The sequence below is a fragment of the Pelecanus crispus genome, chromosome 11 (genome assembly GCF_030463565.1).
Source record: "Pelecanus crispus isolate bPelCri1 chromosome 11, bPelCri1.pri, whole genome shotgun sequence".
NCBI lineage: Eukaryota > Metazoa > Chordata > Aves > Pelecaniformes > Pelecanidae > Pelecanus > Pelecanus crispus.
In genome coordinates, this window is record NC_134653.1 from 23,999,456 (window position 1) to 24,020,701 (window position 21,246).

Sequence of the window (21,246 nt, forward strand, 5' to 3'; positions counted from 1 at the left end):
CTGAAATCTAGCGGACCTCATTCTTCTCTTATCTCTGGGTTTTTAATGCTGAAACGCCTCTCCTGGTATCTTGGCCTTGCTCTGGTTTGCTACCTGTAATGTCAGAGCACTATAACTAGGACGGTGGTGTCAATCAGCAATATCTATCTATCTGCAAGACAGAAACACTTTATTGTAAGGTCACTTGAGTCACAGCGTTACATGTTTCACGTAATTTATACCGTGCCCACCAGGAAAATGCCACAGTCAAGCAAGGACAGCTGTTTGCGATCCAGGGCAACTTTTGATGCTGGAGCCTCAGGAACACAGCAGCAGTACTCCAGGCTGGACCCGAGCGAGAAGAACGGCTGCATGTAGCCAGGTGAATGGGCCAGAAGTACGGACACGGCTTTTTACATGGGAAGGTAGTATGCTGTTGCAAGGGGGTACGAATCTGCCTGTATTTAAACAGCTCACTTAGTGCTCCCTGACGAGCAGCAGGACATGGATGTGATCAGGGCAGGAAGATCCTAAGCTGTCTGCAAGGGGCAGGTGAGAGGATGAAAGGCATCGCGTGCAGGAGTGAGGGGCTGCTCCCCTGGCAAGCGCTGCGCTGCCAGGCTGGCGTGAGGGGAACGCGGCTGCGGTGTTACCGGATACACGGTGGTAGCTTTACCTCAGACATGGCAGCAGCGTTATTTCAGACATGGCAGCGGCGTTGCCTCAGACATCGCCATGTTGTCGCCCCAGACAGAGCAGCGAACACCTCGGTGTCACCTCACACACCACACTGGCGTTACCTCAGTTCCCACGCCGGTGCTGCCGCAGCCATGGAGGCGGCATTGCCTCAGGTGCTGCCGCAGCCATGGAGGCGGCATTGCCTCGGTCAACGCCTCGCCGCTGCCCCGCCAGGCCCTGTTAGCCCAGGGCAGACAGGCACAAACCATCCACCTGCCTCCCCGCAGCCTCCCCGGCACGCAGGGTCGGCCTTGCTCTCTTACTGACCGTCCCAGCTCTACCGGGGGCCCGGGGCGGCCGGCGGAGCAGGCGGTGTTTGGAGGGACGGGGGGTCCCCAGGCCCGCGTGCCCACCGACCCTGGGGCTGGCGCCTCTTCTCGGGGGATAGGAACTTTGCAGACGCTCCCTAGGCCCCGCCGCTGCCCTCGACCTGGAGAGGCGGCGCGCTCCTCTCTGCGCCGCGACACTTGGCAGACGCTCCCTAGCGCCTACCCGGGGAAGGAACCGCTCCGCTCTGCGCTTCGCGGGGCGGCGGCACTTGGCGGACGCTCCCCGGGTCGTTCCTCCGCCTTCGCTCTGCGCCGGAAGCGGGAGACGCTCCCTAAGCCCTCCCGCGGGGGGGGGTCGCCCAGGTAAACATCCAAGATGGCGGCGGCGGCGAGCCCGAGCCCGGGCCCGGCGGCGGGGGGGCCGCGGGGCGCGGCGGAGGCCGACGGCGACGGGATGGGCCTGACGGACCTGCCGGGCGAGCTGCTGGAGCTGATCCTCTGCTGCGACGTGTTGGGAGCCGCCGATATCGGGCGGGTGTCGTGCACCTGCCGCCGGCTTCGTGAGGCGTGCCAGCCCCGCGGCAAGGTGTGGCGGGAGCGCTTCCGCCTCAGGTGGGCACCGCCGCCCGGCACGGCACGGCACGGCCCGGCCCGGCCCGGCACGGCCCGCCGCGGGGCTGCGCTGGCTGGACGCGGCTTGGCGAGGGAGGGCGAGGGGTGCCCGGGCGTCTCCTCAGCGCCCCGGCGGGGCCCGGGGCCGGGCGGGCCCTGTCACCGCAGGCCGGGCCCCGCCCGGAGGGGTTCAGCTGGCACAGGGGACGGTGCCCTCGGCCCCCTTGGCCTGGGAGGGCCTGGGTGCTCCTGGGGCGGTGGAAGTGCACCCCACGCACCCCGTCTTTGTCTCTTCCCGGCTCTGCAAGGTGCACACGGAACCTGTCGCGGGTGGGATGAGCCCTGCGGCTTTTTGCTGTGTGCCTGACGGGTGAGGAGATGTGGGTGTCCTTCCCGAGCAGGGATGGCAGGGACTGTTGCAAGGTTGCTTTCCCTCCTAAATCCCACGGGGTGGGACCAGGCTGAGCCTGCCACTCGGAGGAGATCAGTCTTTGCAGCCCCTTCCACGGCCAGGCACTTGGATTACCTGCAGGCCCCAGATCCAGCCGGGAGTCTGGCAGTGGTGCGGACATGGGGCCCATGCATACCGGCGTTGTCGATTGGCCTCCCTCGTCCCACTAAGGTAGGCAGTTCTAGCTAGCAGCTTCCAAAACAACTGCCAACACTTATCCTGTCGCAGGACTAATGCTTTACAGCAAAGAGAGGTGTTTATTTCTAGTGCTTCTGGGAGAGCTATTTTCACAGAAACCAAAATCCTTTCGATTGACTTCTGCTGCTTGTGAGTGTAGCTTCCCCCAGAGGCAGTCACAGGGTACCCGATGAGGGCATAGCTGTGTTGTAACCAGTGAAGCTGTTAATACTTTAGTTGGAAATAAAGCATGAGCATTATTGTTGATTTGCTTATGTCACGGTGGTTTCAGCAGTTCTAGAAATACCGCTTCTTCACTGGGGCTGCCAGCCTATCTAGAATAGGGCATGCTCGTCTGCTACCTGGTTTTGTCTGTGTTTTGGCACAGAAAAAGTAGCAATATTGCTTTCTCTAATTGCCAGTTGGCTTCTAAAATTTAGCATAGCTCAAATGAGAGGATTATTCTCTTTCCACTGGTGAAAAAGACTACTCAACAATTAGAGCTTCCCCAATTCACTGAGCTGTGGCTTGAGATGGCTGGCCAGATCCTTTCACCAATTCAGTGGCTCTAATTTCTGGAGTGAACGTGAAAGTTTAAAAATGGTTCAGATCCAACAGCTGAAATTGAATGTGGTAGGTGATTAGCACATGCTGCTGTCCTCCTCTGTCTGATAATAGAACTTTTGGCAGGAGTTTATACGTTGACCTTGTCGTCCTGGCTGGATTCCATCGTGAGTAATTGCACTTTATCTTCCTAAAATTTTCAATATAATTTCAACCCAAGAAATTACTCTTTCTCATCCTAAAATAAATGATTGTAATTGTTATTACAACATGGCTGCATTTCAGTGGTAGATGAGTGGCTAGGGATCCATCAGGAGGGAGGTTGTTATATAATGTGAAGTTATTTGGTTAGTCTTTGACTTTATTTTGTAACTGCAGTTGCAGCGTAGTTTATTATTAACTGGTAGTAAAATATCTTCCACGTGTGGACAGGCACAACTGTGCCTTTTGATCCGTAATAATTTTTACACAGAAATAGTGATTGAAATATTTGGCGTTCCCTATTTATAAAGGTAAAAATATATATATAATTTTATATATATATATCATATAACCTGAAAAGAACCTAAGGAAATCCATGTAGATGAAGCAAAATGTTTTGTAAAAACCAGAATTTCAAAATGTGAAATAAACCTCCCTGTAAATTGCAAGAGGCCTTTCTCTCAGCTTGCTTTCCCATGCTGTCCAAAATATTTCCATCTGCACTGATTCTTCTTCGTGTTTCATACACAAATGATTTTTGTATCTTCAGAACAGTCGTGGGTATTGCTGCGTTGGCACATATTTTATTGCACAGGGCTGCGTTGTGGCAGCACATGCCTGCTTTATTAGAAAAGGTGCTGCTGCTGATAGCCCCCAAAACATTACCTGAAGTTAGGTTTTCAGTTGAACCTTGAAATGCTTCTTAGTAAGCTGTGGAATGTGTTTTAGCTTTTGGACTTTTAGACTCAATAAAGCAGGTACAGCTTTCTTTTACAAGAAAGGTGTGGGTTTTTTTTTTTAAATAATTATTTTTTGTATTAAAAATGAACTGCGAAAGCATTTAGCTGTCACAATTTGACTTTGGAAGTCTCTGTTTTCCTCCAGTAGATGTTGCCACCAGCAAGGGCAATAGAGGGAGCTCTGTTTTGTGCATCCTTTTCATTAGACCCACAAGGTAGTAGGAAGAACACAGGACAATGAATTCCCATTCTGTTAGATGACAAGTTAGCCTAAAGATGATACCTCTTCAGAATGGCAAACTTTTTTTTTAATTATAAAACTCTGCATCTCTTCTAATGTGATACCGGTGTTCATCTTGCAAAGCTCTAGAGGAAATCTCAGAAGTGTTTAAGATAGTTAGATATTGAAATACCTGGAGTATGAACCTTTTGAAGGTTTCCTGTTGGCAGGCTTCAGGAGAGCTTACTTTTAAATAACCATTAATACTCAGATGAAATGAGCTAGTTTTAGGCTTTGATGCTCGAGTCAGTCATTGGATTAATTTATAGAGTTATATTTAAAGATGTACTGTGTCTTGGCAGTGTCTCAGCTCCTCAAGTCACATGGTTACAGTAAGCAACATTTTACGGTTCTGGAGGTTCTCAGTGATGTTGGAATACTAATCAACATATTCGCTTATGTCTTCTTCTGTAGATGGCCATCACTGCTGAAATACTATAGCCACACAGATGGTGTTAGCTGGCTTGAAGAATACAAAGCACGTCACAATGCTGGTCTAGAAGCCCAGAGAATTGTAGCTTCGTTCTCCAAAAGGTTCTTTTCAGAACATGTGAGTCATCTTCTCTATATATGTGCAACAGCCTAGCTGCTTGTTTAGTACTTTTTATTTATTTGTCTTTCCTCTCTCTTCACATCTTTTCAACTACGCGTCAGAAAATTTGTATTTCCTCACTTTGCGTGAAAATGCTAGATCACTAGCCAAAAGGGGGGAGAGAGTTCAAAATCCAAAGGTGCAAACTGCATAGAGTCTAAAGCACGCTCTGCACATCACATTCAGCTGTTGCCACTGCAGCTTTAAAAGCTCTTTGCTCGCTGCTGCATGTTCAGACCTGGCTCTGGGAGCTTCTGAAGGACCGATAGTTTGTTGGCACGTAGCACAGCCTATGAATTTTATCTTACTGCAGACCTTGTGCAGGGATATGTTCTGTGAGTTCTGTGAGTTGTTGGAAGTCATTTGAAAACAGGACCAAGGCACAATAGTTTCACCCAACCATGACACCAAGATGCTTTTGTGTTCAGTGTGAAAAAGGTGAAAATGTAGTCTCTCAGAGAGACTTGCGCATGGAACAACAGTTATTTCATTGTCTGTTTGCTTAGTTGATGGCTGTGGGTTTTGACTAGCTGTAGAACTCCGGTCAGCCTGAAATTCTGCTAAATAGGCATAAATGCTGCCTGTGACTTCAGCTGAATTAAAAAGTTCACACAAGAGCCACTAAACAGCCACCCTTTTACGACTCCTTTGCGAATATGTTGTGGACCAGTAGAGAATTCCCCTAAGGTGTAGGAGACCCATGTTGAAATCCTCTTACCTGATTTTTAAGCAAGGGTCGGCACCTAGGTTTTCACCCCTGGAGAAGGAAGGCCATGGGGCCAGTAGGGTATTTGGAGATGCATATCTCTTAGCTGTTCTTTCTGAACTGTTCCACTGTAGTTGCAGCAGATAGACATTTGACCATGGAGAAATGTGTGTCAGGGCATTAACTGGGGGCAGAGGCTCCTGGATTCCTATTGTTTTAATCACGTATGCAAAGACTACTGAGAGACCATTCAGCAGTACCCAAAGGCCTAATAATTAGGACCGTCTCCTGTGGGGCTAGAAGCTGCAGCCTGAATTGAGGGGAAGAGACTTTCAGCCCAGTTCCACTAGATCCTGCAGAGTGCCTGCTAAGATACAGTATAATGGGAATCGCTTTTTCCTTACTTTAGTAGCCCACGTCCTGTACTGAAAAGCTTGAAAGCAAGAAGATTTGTTACAGTTCAATCGTAGCTTAAAAATGAATTCCAAATTCTGGAAGAAAATAACTCTTCTGAATATAGATACATAAGTGATTGTTTCAAAAAGTGCTGTTCTATCAGCAAGCTGGTAACTCTGGGTTATGCTTATCATTAATCAGATGAGGTTTTTAAGCATAAGTTTGAGGCTGAAATGAAGGCTCCTGCTCCTTCATTGCTTCCCCTGGGAGCAATCTGCTACACTAGGGAGGATTTGTAGAGGTTCAGTCAACCACAGGCAACAGTTCTTTCCACTTTAAAAGTTCAGCTTGGGCCCAGCCTGCATAAGATCTGGTATGCTTGTGCTGGTCCATACACCCTCTGTAGGAGCCCTAAGTGTTGTAGTAGTTAGCTCAAATTGCTGTAGGAAGCTACTGGCGTTCTCAGTGGATCCTTGTAATAAATCAGGGGAGTAGACACTACGAATACTTGGTGAGCTGGACATTTTTAAGATCTTTAAAAAATAGAACAAAATTGGTTTTGAAACTTTTTATGAAATTGCATTCTTTTGGAAAGAATCTGTTGTGCTCTGCGTAATTCATTGTCTGGTTTGACAGGTCCCCTGTGATGGATTCAGTGACATTGAGACTCTTGGGTGCCCAAGTCATTTTTTTGAGGATGAACTGATGTGTATCCTTAACATGGAAGGAAGGTAAGAAAGAGTGAGGGGTTAGAAATGGAAAAGATTTTTCCCTTTCACCAATTAAAGGAGAACAGTACTGTGGTGAATGCCTGACCTCAGCTTCTATCCTTTTGTTGCTTTCATAAAACAACATCCCCAGGCTTACTGAGGCTGGGAAGTATTGCTGTGTGTTTAACTTAAGAACAAATTTAATATTCCCAGAAAAAACATGTTAACCATTCTATGAGAAGGAGGTCCTCTGGCTTTGTGTTGCTGTTTGTTGCTTGTTTCCTTGCCAGTTCAGGACATCTCTTGGTACATTCCATGCACCCTGTTCTCTGCAGTGGTTTTGGCTTAAAGAGTTCCCATCCTCGTGTTCCTTTTTTATTTGAACCTGGATCAGTTTGCTGAACTGATTTGCAGGATGAGGCCACAGCGCTGGAGGGAAGCAGGAATAGTCAATGAGGATTGCCACCATGAATCCCTGTATCAGGAAACTACTGCTTTGTTTTGGTTTGGTTTGGGTTTTTTTACCTCTTGTTGCTTTTCTTAGCTGTAGTAGGTTGGTACAATTTTTGTCCCCAAATAAGCAACTGAGTTTAATTCAGCCACTGCAAAATTTGTGGTTCTGTAAATGATTTAGACAGGTGAAATGCCAAATAAATAAACAAATAAAACTTCTGGTTTGCATAGGTATTCTCATCACCATGGTTAACACTGGGCAAGATGAATAAGTCACTGCTTTACTTGAAGGTTTTTCTGCTGGTAGTGTATAAACCATGCTGATTTTGCTGTGATATTGGGCAGCGATAGATTGCTCTAAATGGAGTCTAATAGCCTTGATTAAAGGGATTGTTAGTAGAGCTTGAAAAAACGTAACTGGAATGGCAATCATGTCATTTTTGCTTTTTCACATCTATTTTATTACCTTCTCTATTTGAACGGGGATTAAACATCTCTCATTTGACACCTGGTTAAAAAGCTTGTGAGCCTTTGCACTGGCCAAATGCCTCCCCATAAAGCAGAATTGATGCTAATTACACCCTGATTAAGCTATAGTCATTGCCATTCAGGAGCATTAGGCTAAATCATTTCCCTGGAAGATATCTCAATAAAGCAGTTGTCCCTATTGAGCATCACAATTTATTGGAAGAGGATAAAGTGTTATGAGGTTTGATTGTTCTCCTGTCCAGGAGGACAGAGAAGGCTGGTTTGACCTGCAGTCTGGAGGACAGGAAATGTAAGCAGGGAAAGAGGGTTTTTTTCTGAAGAAGGAAACTGGACTTGTTTTAAACACATGGCAATGGCAGAGCCTGGGAATCAGTAGAATTCCCCCTTTGGGCTTTGTGCCATTCCGAGCTATTTCATGTAAAAGTGCTCCGTGAGGCACTGGGTAACCCATTGCTAAAGGCCAGGGCTTGCTTAGATGCATGTGATTTGAGTGCCTCTGAGTTGGTCTGTCATATTTCAGGTGACCTCTTCAAACCTGACCTGGACAGTAACCAGCTGTCTATTGCTTCTCCTTGGACATTCCGATTTCACTTGTTAATTTAGAAAGTGAAGGGGCTTTACTATAGAAGCTGTAAGGTTTTGGATTGTGATCTACAGACCAACTGGTGATCTGTTCCTGCCTTTTCAGAGCAACAGAGGTGTTTTTTCCTCTGGCGATTTTTTTTTTTTTCCTTCTGAATACTGTTGGACCTACATTCATGTCCCTCATCAGTTTCTTTTTAATGGTGAGAGGATACTTTAAGTTTGATTCTGGAGGGATCCAGTCAGACAGAGGGTGACATTCTATGAATAAAATAGATGATTTTAATCAGGTATTTCTGAGCTACTTTAATTAGGATCTGTAGTGTTTCCCATGATACTGTATCTTCTCAAAATTATATATTGCTGATAGGATAAAAATCAGAGATGATAGGAGCAGTGTTTTGGAAGTGTCTTGTATTGTGGTTTTTTGATGACAAATTGCCTCTTAGCATTACCTTTTTGGTTGACTCTTCAGTGATTGTGATGTCAGACTTGTTTAGAAAAGCAATAGTCTTAAATCGTAAACCTGTGTTCACTGGAAAAGTTAAATCAAATGTTCACCCTTAAAGTGCTTGTTTAGGGCAATACTACTTTTTGTATTTAAATGTGCAGGAAAGGTCTCACCTGGAAGTACTATGCAAAGAAAATTCTATACTTCCTACGGCAACAGAATATATTAAAAAATCTGAAGGAGTATCTTCAACGCCCGACTGATCGGCAGTCATTTTTGGAGGGTAAGTCTTTGGCAGAAATGCCGTGTAGAGCACCTAATGACAGCTTTCCATCATTGTTGTTTTATTTGGAAAGAGGCTTCCTTGCTTATATTTCAACTAGCCGTTGGACAATGACTCAGGATTAAGTGTGGATTTTTTATGTACCTGAAATCCTTAAAATCTTGCAGTAATTGCATAGTGTTGCATCAGAATGTCAGGATTACATTAGTTTCTGTCAGTGCTGTATGCTTGAATAATTGCTCATGGACAGTCCTCCACAGCTGAAAAGCAGTGGAGAAAATGTTAAACACTTGCATTTGAATCTTGAACAATGTATTGAGGAAATCAGCAGTAGCTCAGCATCCTCATTAGCTGACATTGCAGAAACATTTTGACTGTGGCCCATGGGTTGAATACAGCCTAACAGACCATCTGATCCGAGTCAGTTCCCTACAATCTCCTTTCCCAAGAGCTTCTTGGATAAGGGCAAGGAGCGAGCTGCAGGCAGGGGGAATTGTTGCAGCCTGTGCACTGTGACTTTTTCTCAAGAGCTGTCTGACTGCTGGACTGTTGAACCTGTGCAGTGTAGAGCTGGAGAATGGATGGAAATCCAGTCACATGGTGGGAAGGTACATGCACCTGATAGGAAGAAAGAAAAAACTTTACTGCAATTCATGTCCTCAGTCTGGTGGATTATTGTCTTCTTCAAGCTTCCTGTGGAGAAGATGGTCACCTGAATGGATCCAGAGCTGCCAGTGTCTGTAGAAGAGTCCCTTACTCTTAGTATATACCTCAAAAATGTCATATGAAAGAGTGTCTAACACCAAAGCTGGTTCTTGTTAGTGGCAACAGACTGAAGAAGGGACTGTGTTAGGGCAAGAAGGGAAAGCCAAAAGTGGCTTTTTCTGGAAACAACTGAGACAGTTAATTATGTGACTTAATCATATATATGCATCGGTCTGCCATGGAGGTACTATTAGAGCACCAACAGGTAGTCTTTTGTGAAGTTTCACCTGGTCAGCATGGGAAACACTTTGTGGAGGGGGAAGAAGACATGGCTTGGGGCCCTGCTGAAATCCTTGAATACAGGCCTGTCATGGACGTGCTAACGAAGCAATGTAGGAAGCTGGAAGAGGTATGATCCATGCAAAATTCTTGCAGGTGAATTCAGTTGATTCCAAAGGTTGAATGATACGGAGGCTTTGGAAAGAGCAGTGGTGACAAGGAGAAGATTCTGAGAAAGGGCTGTTTTCTTCCTGCAGAAGTTTGACGGAAGAGGCTTGGACAGAAGGAAAATGAAAATCTCTTCTGTTATAGTGGGTTTCTGACATGAAGATGGAGAGCAGGCATGGAAAAGAAAGATGAATGTAGCAGAAGAGGGAGTGATGAGCAAGAATGATAGCTATGGAGGATATGGCAAGAAGAAAGCAGAACTGAAGTTGAGATTGTTTCAGGCTCTGAATAAAAAATACCGTTTGGGAGGATGCCAGGAGATGCAGTGTGACCAGAGAGTTGACTGGTTAAGCCTGGTCTAGCAGCATACCTGCTCAATGTACAAATCTATTGCTTTCCCTTTCAAGGTGGTGGAGAGGGGAATACTGAATTTAATTGGTATTATCATGTCAGCTTATTCTTTGCATTTTATGTGGTAAATCCAATATATGATTGCAAATTTTAAAAGGAAAGCTCTTGTGTTCTGCTGCAGTTGCTTGCTGCATGCCTGGAATTTAGAGTAGGTAAAACTAAGCAAAGAAAAAACTGAAGTCCTGTTTCTTATATAGTTTGTTTTTTCCAGGTGCTGTTTTAATTGATCAATACTGTAACCCGCTGTCAGACATCTGCTTAAAAAGTGTCCAGGCACAGGTGGACGATATCACAGATAAAGTGCGCAAAGTTCTGCGGACGAAAAATCCAAGGCACCCCAGCTTGGCTTCCAAGGCAGGTACTGTACAGAAACATATGCTTTACAGCAGAGCATTTCTGCAAGTCCAGATATAGGCAGACAAAGTGAAACAGCTGTTGAATTATTTTAGCTTAAAGAGCTGTTGTTCTTTATCCTCTGGCCAGCATATTCTGACATTTGCTTAAACCATCATTCAGGAAACAGCTGTTTGTTCAGCCACAGGGACTCAATAGCCCAGGGCTGTCAGTCCATCCGATGCTGTCTAAGCAAAAACAATTGGGAGGGGAATTTTTTTTTTCCTTTTTTTTCCCATTTGTCCCTGAAGTTTTAAGTAGTCCTGATATGTATAGCAGAGCTGCAAGACGGGGGATCAACCTCTTTTCGTCTGCAAGCAGCAGTAATAGAAAAGCTATGTGCTTTGACATCTCCAAAGGTCAGGCAGCATCTTGCTCCTTATTTTTTTATAAGCACTATCTAATGTTTGCTGTCTTTCAGAGAGAGAATGAGCAGTCTGCTTGTGTCTGTATATCTGAAGTGGCCAAGCTGGGACTCTTAAGCAGTGAAAGCACACTTCCCATGCCTGGGCAGTGTGATGTGTCCAGCTGCAGTGCTGTGTTGACAAGGTTGGTTAGGATCCAGTCCTCCAGTTGCAGAAGGAAGCGAGGCATCACTGTTGCACAGCTGAGGTGCAGGGCAATCTGCTCAGCCAGGCCATGTTGTGAGCGGAGCGCTAGGGCACTGCCATGGTCAGCTCCAGCCAGTCTCTTGACTATCTGAATCGAGATGAATCTCTTGTGTTCTTAGTCCATATGAAGAATTTTGGTATAAGGTTCATTGCATAAAGGTTAAGTACACTTGTTTTCTCAGTTTTTATTTCATTGCATGTGTTTTCAGGAGAGGTTCTGATTCCAGAAGTGGAGCTTCAGCGGCAGGTACTTGATGCTATGAATTGTGTGCTGTATGAGCAGTTAAAATACAAAGGAAACGAGCTGGATTACTATAACTCCCTGAATTCATACATTCACCAGGTACGTGTATGTTAGGGGAAAAAACTAGGAGGCTGCAAGGCTTGAGACATTTTATTTGTGGTGTTTATTTGTCCGAATGTAGTCAGACAAATAATTCTCTCTGAAGAACAACTTGCTGTAAAGTCAATAGGATATCATCTTTTAGTGCATATTCTGTCAAGTTGGTGTATTTTCATGTGTGAAATCAAACCTTGGGGTTTTGTGTTTTTCTTAGCATCCCAAATGTTTTTATCACATTTTTATCCCCCAGGTTTTGATCCGCAGGACAGGAATTCCCATCAGTTTGTCTGTGCTTTATTTAACAATTGCCAGGCAGCTAGGAGTCAAGCTTGAACCAGTCAACTTCCCTAGCCATTTTCTGCTGCGATGGTGTCAAGGAAAAGAAGGGTAGGTGATGTGCTGAATTTTGAAGTTGTGTCCACAGTAATAAAAGCCAGGAAGCATTTACAGCTCCAGACCTGTACCAGAATGTTTAATAATTTTCCATCTGTAATTACAACTTTTACGGAGGAAAAGATGAGGTTTCTAAAGAAGTTTTCCCAGAATTCAGCTCCGCTGTTGATGAATGGTAACAGATTTCCTGAGTGTAAAATAATAGTAACCATGAGGTAATGTTTCTCTTATTTAAGAAAATTATGAAAAACTGAAAAGAAGAAAAAAGGTGCTGATTTCACGTAACCTTTCATACAGAACAGTTCCTAGACACCATTGCTGCTGTTCTGTGCACTCATTTAATTCTCTGAGTCAGTGCAGGATACGTCTTTGACCAGATCATGATCAATTTGCAGAAATCTGTATTTTGTGAATGACATCAGCAGTCCAATTCAGAGCAATGGTTTTGTCTATATATACTCCTTTTGGCACTAGGCTTCAGAAGCCATATGCATCGGCTCCGTTACACTTTCCAGTGCAGTGTCATAATATAATCTAGTGATGGATACAGCAAACCTGAAAATATCTGAAGAACTGGATGATGGAGTGAAAATGTCCCCTTAGTTTGTCTGTCCTTTCCTATATATGCTTATCTGAAGAAGCTAGGAGAGAGAAGGTAGCAGGTTGTCTCTTTTTAGGAGGGAGCTGAGGTATGAATGGCATTTCTTTTAGAAACAAGCTTGAAAGTGCTGAGGGAAGAACAGGAATAGGTAATCTTGCTTTACCATGAGACCCATCATCACAATTCAGTTTCCTTGTTGTTTCATTAGAAGCACAGATATTTTTGACTACACCTACATTGATGCCTTTGGGAAGGGGAAGCAGCTGACGGTGAAGGAGTGCGAGTACCTTATTGGCCACCATGTGACAGAGGAGTTCTATGGAGTGGTGACTTCAAAAGAGGTCTTGCAGCGTATGGTGGGAAATCTCTTAAACCTTGGCAAGCGGTGAGTTGAGGATCATGTGGCGTCTAAGGCCTGTGGAAAAAAGGGCCCAGAGTATACTGTCTGCATATCTGATACTGCTTCTTCACAGTATTTAAATGAGTGCTCTAAAAAGGTGTCAGTCACCCCAGGGGATCTTGAAAATTCTGTATGTCACGTTACATTGTCTAGTTGCTTTTAATCACCTGCAGCAGTATTGTGTGGAAACAAGAATATTTAGTAAAACTAGTTGCCCTCAAGAAAATGGGCAGATCATTTTTTTTCCTTTGTGAAAAGCTGATAGGGACTGTCCACCATTCCCTTAAGAGCAGAGACCTTCGTTATGATCTGGTAAACACAACCCACGTGCTCAAATGAGCCGTTGCAAAGGTACTATTGTTTTGTAGAAAATCTGAAAATCACTTTCTCGAGTAGCCAGAGACAGAAATCAGAGTGAAAGGATTGCTTTAGGTGTAATTAAGCTAGGGGAACAAAAGCAGATTTCAAAAGGGAATGGCTTGGAGAGTGAATTCTCCATGTAGGATTATTTGACCAAGTAGAATACCAGTGAAGTGGGAGGGTCGAGTCCAATCATCAGTTCTGTAGCGTTTTTCCTTCTGAGCAGCCTGTTGGATATGATGAGTGACAGTCAGTGCCGGCATCACTCTTACTGAATGAGCATGCCTGTACCTGTAGCATAATTTTTGGTGACTATCCCTGTACATCAGAGTACTGGGGATAGGGATTGAAGAGCTAGCCTTACAATTGAGTTTCTTTTTTGCTGGCAGAGAAAGCACTGATCAGTCTTACCAACTCTTGAGAGACTCGTTGGATCTATACCTGGCCATGTATCCGGACAATGTGCAGCATCTAATGCTCCAGGCTAGGTTATACTTCCACCTGGGAATCTGGCCAGAAAAGGTACCTCGCCACTCGGTCGTATGTTTTCTGATAGGCTAAACACTACTAACACTAGGCTATTGATTTTTAGGACTACGTCAGCTTGCATTACAGTCTGCCACAAGCTGTTTCTGTAATAAATGCAATTGAATGAGTTATCACATTTCAGAGAATCAATTTCTACTATGTGAAGCAGGGAAAAGAGGATGATTCTTGCTTGCTTGCCCTAGGGGAAACTTGTGAGCAACCTTGAGTCCGAGTCATAATTTATGATTCACTGCCCAAGTCTGACAGCTTATCTTGCAATCAATACTGTGGGCTTCTAGCTGTAAGTTATAAGAGCATTCTATTTGGCTTATGCCTAGATTGTGGTAGTGGTGGTAAAACTCTTGGTGGACTCATATAAAAGGAGCAATTGCCTTATCAGAAAACTTGTAGGAAGTTACCTTTTATAAATATGACCAAAGCTGTTCTCTGAAACCTTAGCCACACAATCAGTGGCTCTTGTGAAAAAGCAACTTAATATTCCTGTCCTTGGGATTCTTTTTTAATATCACCTTTAGCGTGGCAACTTGAGTCCTGCTATCTTGTGAATGTGGGAAAGAAGGTGCCAAGACTTACAAGTTGTATAAGTTGTCTAGATCATCTGCGTCTTTCACTGAATTAGGGGAGGGCACAGGGAAGAAGCATGTAACTCAAAAAAGTATTATTTCTTTAGTCTGTCACTACAGCAAAGAGGCGTTCCCTAGTCAGAATTTCCTGTACTACTTTAGTTAAGCTCACACAGTTGCGCAGTGCCTGTGCCATTTCCAAATGTGAGGTTTTGGTAAGGCGCAGAAGTATTGGCTGGACAGCTGAACAGAAAGCAAAGCTCTTTCCACCAAATTAACTGAAGCATAGGACTGCTGGAGAAGCTGCCTTCATTTTGAAGAACAAACTGCTAAGCTTGCCATTCCTTTCTTATGGCAGCAGGTTTTAGGGTTGCCACAGAAAAAACAGCACAAACTAAGAAATTGTGTACAGGGGGGACTCGATGAGCTGGAAAGGCAACTGTACGTAAATAGAGGACAGCTAAGTGAAACAGTGAAAGATCTTCCTTCCCCTTTCTGGCACTCAGCGATGTGTTTGTAAAGCACCAAGGCTTTATGTACTTGCATTCTGCTGCCCCTCAGAACAAATAATACAACGCCATGGATGAGTTTTACATGTAGTTTCTCTGCACCACGTTGCCAGGTGCAATGAAAATGTGCAAATTTGGACTTTTCAGTATTGCATCCTCATACGCATCCAGTTGTTCCAGGCTATCAGGTAGGATTGTAGCTAGCCAGAGAGAATGCTCTATGTCTGACAGAACAGAAGATAGCAGATTTAAGAGGTCTGCTAGATTTATGGAAAGTGGTACAAAAATCTTAAAAGTCAAGCAGAGCTACACAGAATGTTGTCCTACATGTTTGCAAATAACAGTAAATGAAATTGCCAAGAATATCTGGCAGCTATGGTCAGTGTGCTAGGCATTCCCCTTTCTGTAGGATTTTTCAGGTTTTTCACGTCCTTCTTAAGATGCCAGCTGGAGAATTAAGGTGGCCAAGAAGCCTGAGCTGTGTTTCTTCTTCTCATACCTGTTCTTTTTCCAAATTTATTTTCTTCACCTCTTGGATGATGTTCATGCTCAATAGCCTGAGATTTCTATTCTTCTGATGCTGCTGCTCTGAACTTAGTGAGCAAAAATTCCAGCATGTGATGGAGACAATCCTTTTGCCACGTGCTAAAGTGTGTCAGATTTTGGAACTGTGGCAGCATTTGAGGTATTTGATGTTGGGACAGATGTATCTGTCTTTTCCCAACCTGTTTAGACAACAGTTTTGTTAAAACTAAGAAAAAAAGGCTAAAACTTGCATTGCCTGCCTCTAACAAACTTGGCAGCAGATGCTCTGATAGTGTGCCAGAGGGTGGTAGTAGGCTGGTATTCTGGATCTACTGGGTTTGCTGCTTTGAGAGCGCTTTTAAAGTTAGTGTTCTTTAGTCATCCTGAGACAAGCACGCTCTCTGTCTCTTATTCACTATTACATTGTGTAGCATCATAGAGGTTATTTGCATTTCCTTCTGTGCTGCCCTATTTTTCCTCTGCCAGGCTCCCACAGATGTGCTGAGGAACTCTGCTTATTCTCAAGTACAGCAGAAGTCATCTGGAATCACTTCACAGCAGCAGTTTGGGAGACTAGCAACAGTATTCTCTTAACATTTCAGAGACCTTGAAATGGTCTCATCAATGCCCTGTGGTCGCAATTTGTGACGCAGTTAGCTCATATGACTTAGTTTTAAGGAGTTACTGTGTTCGACAGTGCCCTTCCTTGGAAGTAGGGAGCTTTACAAATAGAAAAGAAGAGGACCGTTCGCAACTTCTGCAGTCTCAGCAAGTGTGAAGAACTCCTTGGGAGTGTGTAGCTAGAGCAAACGTTCTCAGTCCCGTGTGGAAAACTCGTGTGGCAGACCTCTAGGCCTGGACAGTTAGACCCAGCTAACTTGAGAAATATATCTGTATATATTTGTAAGTGTTGGACTGCTGTAGAGACTTGCTCTGAATCTGTCTTTTTTTTTTTGGTTGCTGAAGGTTCTGGACATCTTGCAGCATATTCAGGCTTTGGACCCATCCCAGCATGGGGCCGTCGGGTACTTAGTTCAACATACCCTAGAGCATATTGAGCGCCGGAAGGAGGAGGTGGGCCCTGAGGTGAAGCACCGTTCAGATGAGAAGCACAAAGAGGTCTGCTTTTCGATCGGGCTGATTATGAAACACAAGAGGTGAGCTCTTCAAAACCTTCGCCACATTAACCGGCTGTACTGTAACAACGTGTGCAGAAGTGTTTATTCTGAGAGTAATGAGACGTGGTTTTATCTGCCAAGGAGGTACCTGGAGTGGAAAATGCCAGGCACGTGTCTCTATGCCATGTACCTCGTAGAAAAATGGGAGCAGCTCTGTCTGTCCTTTGACAGAGCAAGTGTATTTGCTGTTTGCTTGCAGAGAGAAGTTTGTGAGGTGACTTTTCAGAGTCATCGTCTATCACACAGCTAAAATTTCCACCGCCCAGAGCTCTCGAAGAAACATCAGTAATCAGTTAATGAGGGACCATGGAACAGAATCGACTTCAAAAGAGACTGTAAGATTCCCAAGACAGCTTATGAATCTTTTCCTGTGCTAGTGTTATCCCCTCTTCCTGCATTGCACAGAGGCTTTGTGTTCCTGTCTGTACTACTCTGCCAGAATGACATGCCAGCACTGTGTTGCTTTGGCCACTCCTCCAACTCAACAAGACATCTGGAGCATTTTTTAAGGGCGTCAGCAGTGACAGTTATAATACCTTGCAGTTAATCGCATAAATAATCTGAAAATAATGATGGCTTTATTTCTGGGAGTTCAGTATTGGGATTACCACATCTGTGTGATGGGCACAGAAGTAATTGCACAACACAGTAGGATGGTTGATTCTCTATTTCTTGTTTCCTGCTCTCCCGGTTGCTGACTTCCAGTCTCCTTCCCATTTTCATTTCTTGCTCACATTTGGTTTTCCTTTGTCCTCAGCTGTTTATTCCTGTCTATTTATCCAGTCACTCCTAGTCATTTCCCCCAACCTCAAAATACACACACATGCACACACAATTTGAACTGATTTCTCCCCCCCTTGTCCTCTCCTCCTTGTGCCAACTCACAGGAGGCTCCTGTCCTGTTTGTGCTATATTAGTCTTGAGGAAAAAGAGATGGCTCTGGAGTTTTCACAGTCTTTGGTGTGCAATTGTTTTTTAATTAGATATGGCTATAACTGTGTGATTTATGGCTGGGATCCCGCCTGCATGATGGGGCATGAATGGATCCGGAATATGAACGTCCACAGCCTTCCACATGGCCCCCACCAGCCTTTCTACAATGTGCTAGTGGAAGACGGCTCTTGCAGATATGCTGCTCAAGGTGAACAGAAGTCTCATATGCTTACTATCTGTTTAGAAGTACATTAGGAGGAAGGGATGCTTAAGTGATTAACTCTTAAGTATGAAACATAAACTGTTAGTTAAGGTTGAGGTAGGAAGGAAAACGATCTTGAATTCATGGCCTGCATTGTTTGCTCTCCATGAAGTCAGTACTGCCTGAAGTCACCAGGACCATTCTGGTGTAATCTCCTTTTGCCTTAGAAATGTGTTTTGGACATGATTGGTTTTATGGTGTAAACAATGATGGTCGCTTTTAGAAGAGGTAATTCAGCTTTTGCTGAAATCTGAAGTTCTGTCGGCAGCTCTCATTCTTTGAAATTATAGCTGTGCTTTGGGCAGGACCTCAAAATAGCATTTAGTAAGAGAGCACACACTTTGTTTGTCAGGACATGGTTCTGAGCAGCTGTCATCAAGAGACTATGTGCCAAGATCCCAAAGAACCCAGGTAGCATGGCTTTTAGTGCCACCTCTGATAACAGTGGGACAAAAGTGCATGTCTCTTCTAAACCTCTTTGCATTTATGAAATCTGTGTCACCCATTCTTTATGCAACATACCATAAGAAAAGAAATTCTTGTCTGATGGTCAGAATATGAGGTTAGGATACAAGGAATGTTGAACTGAGGTTCAAAAGGGAAAAAACCCCTTACACATATATGTCTGTAACTCTGTACATTGTAAACAGAGTGTTTCTTTGCCTCATGTTTGTTCTTCTCCCTGTGATACAGAGGCATCCCATCCAGCTGGCAGGGCAGCTGCACGGCCTGACTGTATGTTGCTAAGAGAAGATGTGGAAGCTGCTGGAGGGGAAATGCTGAACAAAATGCAGTTCAGCTCTTTCACTAGGAGTGCTCCCTAGCGTGTTCTGGTCCCCTATGTGCGAGCAAGAGGTGGTTTTACAGGAGGGGACACTCCTATCTTTGTAGATTTAAAGTGCAGGTGTTTCTCACTGTCCTGAGAGTTACTTTATATTCAGTAGTCCAAAAAGATGAAGTGGGGACTGGGAATATTGCAGCTCAGCCTTATGGCTCACAGTAGGCGGTACTTGGCCTCTCAGAGAGTCTTAAAAACCAAAAATTCTTGCGTGCTATGGGTTGATATTAAAATGTGAGTCTCGATGAAAACTAATCAGTTAGTTGTCCACAGTGCTGCTGGGGCTGAGTCATCTCTCATATCTTTTGTCTAATTGTTTATAAACAAGTGTTCTGCTGGCTGGTTCCAGAGCACAGAGTATTTTAGCCAAGCTGTAGGTTGACACCGTCATCTCTGTAGCATCCGAGTGTTTTGATATTGCTAGGGAAAATTGAAGGGTTTGTCCTTGCTTGTTGAAATCTTGCTGCCTGCCTATTGAGTATCCCCTCTAAAATACATCCTCACATCATTTGGGAAGGGAGTATTTCATAACTTACTGACCTGACTTTAGGGAGGGGATGATAGGTTTTTTTACTGAAATAATCTTAACCAAATTTGCATGCAGAGTTTTATCTCACCAGCTCAGAAATAACACCAAGCTTGTCATAGGTAATTATACCTCAGTTTGAGTCCTTCCTGTAAATTTGTAGGTTGAACTGTAGCCAACTCCAAAGCACCTGTTTCATACAGTGAGTTTGGTATCTACCTGTCTGCTCTTGTCTGTCTTGTTTGCTTTGTGGCAGCACAGGCCAGATATCTGTGGTTCAAAAACTTCTAGTCGGCATGTTTCTCAGGCTCCCCACCTAGTGCCGAACTTGCTCATCTCAGTCTCTTCCCCCCTGCCAGCTTCTGTTTCGTCACTGTGTTTTTCCCTTTGTACAAAGCTTACTGCTCAGCCGTGCTTCTGCAGAGCATATTGGAGTGTAAATTGTTTTCCACTGTGGTGCAGTATACCAAAAAGGTACTTTGCAAGCCCATAGGGCTCCACCAGCCCACTGAGGTACAGAAAGCTGTTGTGCTTTCGGCTGCGCGTGCTGATGTACAGTAGCTTCAAAGAGCCTGTATGGATTAATGACTTGTATGTGCTCTCTGTAGCGAACTAAATAGTTTCAGAGACAGATGAATTATTCCTGAATTATTTTCTCTCTATCCCATCTTCTTCCCACCCTGCCTTGCAAATAAGTCAGACTTTGGGACTTAGGCAGCTTTTGTTTCTACCTGTATATCTGGCACTGTGCAGGAAAAAATGACATCATTTGGGGACTGCTGCAGGGCTCCTGCACATGTGATTTACTGCTGGGCTGCCTCCCAGTCGCACTGCTTTATACCAATACTGCGGGAGCAAAGGGGCTGTCAGCTTGGGTCACCTTTGTGTTTTAATGCCAGTGCTTCTGTGTTTAACTGTTGTTAATCAGGTTATCTTTTAGTAGAAAGGAGAAAATGGGGTGTTCTGGGAAAGAATCAATGTGCTCTTCTTGGGGACTTTCTCTTAACTTTGGGAAGTTTGGATTCAGAAAAGTTAATTTTGCTGTGTGAGATATGCTTGAAAACCAGGCTGGTGACTTGACATGGTTGAAACACGGGCGGGTGACGTAAAGCAAGAAAGCACTCGGCTCCTCTACCAGGACAACCTTGTGCAGTCTGCCTCACCTTGGAGCATTTGAGAAGGATCTCTCCTAGAAACTGATCTCACATGGGACTTGAGGGATCAGAGCTCAGTGCCGCAGCTTCTCTCTGCACTTACAGCCAAGACCTGTGACCAACAGTGGGAGCAGGTCAGCATCCTGCTACTGTAACCTAATGTCAGACAATGTGGTCTCAGATATAAAATTGTTTTCATGCCACTAGGAAATGGAGTCAGCATCATTTAGGAGATGAGGCGCTCTGAGCAATCATACTAGGCATACTCTGTGCATATTTTCCTGGATGAGGTGTTTTTTCTTTAAAGCATCAGGAGGTGACGTTTCTAGAGACAGAAACAAGACTTGAGAGAGGTGTAGGATTTATTGCCTTGTAGCAGGCCATTTCATGTGGTGGTAACTGATTCTTTCCTTTCCTAACAGAGAACCTGGAATATAACTCTGAGCCTCGGGAGATCCCTCATCCTGACATTGGCCGCTATTTTTCAGAGTTTACCGGCATTCATTACCTAGCAAATACCGAGCTAGAAATTCGGTACCCGGAGGATTTGGAGCTCACACGTACCACAGTTCAGAAAATCTACAGTTCGGGCAAGGAGTGAGTGCAAAAGGCATCATGAGGACAAAAGCAGCTGGAGTGTAGCTTTACCCTCTTTGCAAAACTTGCGTGGAAGGCAAGTTTGGTGACAATCCTTTGGCTTAATGCATTGAAAACTGCATTGAAGTTTGTAACTGGTGCTATAGCATCTTTCCATTGCCTGCCTGCCCATTCTGGCCCAAAGGCACAGGGACATATTGGTAGTTGAGGCCAAGTGTAAGGATCTTGCAGGGACAGTCGTGCTAGGAAGCGCGTTGTCCTTCGGAAGGATTTGC

At 44.6% G+C, this 21,246-nt stretch overlaps 1 protein-coding gene across 2 annotated transcripts; it reads left to right on the plus strand.

Annotated features, from left to right (window-relative positions):
* The first annotated feature begins 1,362 nt into the window (after window positions 1-1,362).
* On the plus strand, window positions 1,363-20,990 carry FBXO21 (F-box protein 21). 2 transcript variants are annotated; one of them, XM_075718087.1, is made up of 12 exons: window positions 1,363-1,598; window positions 4,426-4,561; window positions 6,342-6,436; window positions 8,552-8,673; window positions 10,448-10,594; window positions 11,450-11,583; window positions 11,834-11,970; window positions 12,786-12,962; window positions 13,727-13,859; window positions 16,450-16,640; window positions 17,645-17,802; window positions 20,797-20,990. In XM_075718087.1, exons 1-12 carry the CDS (start codon window positions 1,363-1,365, stop codon window positions 20,973-20,975), a joined length of 1,845 nt encoding a protein of 614 aa, XP_075574202.1. In that variant the 3' UTR covers window positions 20,976-20,990. The 2 variants fall into 2 exon arrangements, with proteins under 2 accessions (XP_075574202.1, XP_075574203.1); XM_075718088.1 differs by lacking the exon at window positions 1,363-1,598 and adding an exon at window positions 1,892-1,968.
* The last annotated feature ends 256 nt before the right edge of the window (window positions 20,991-21,246 follow it).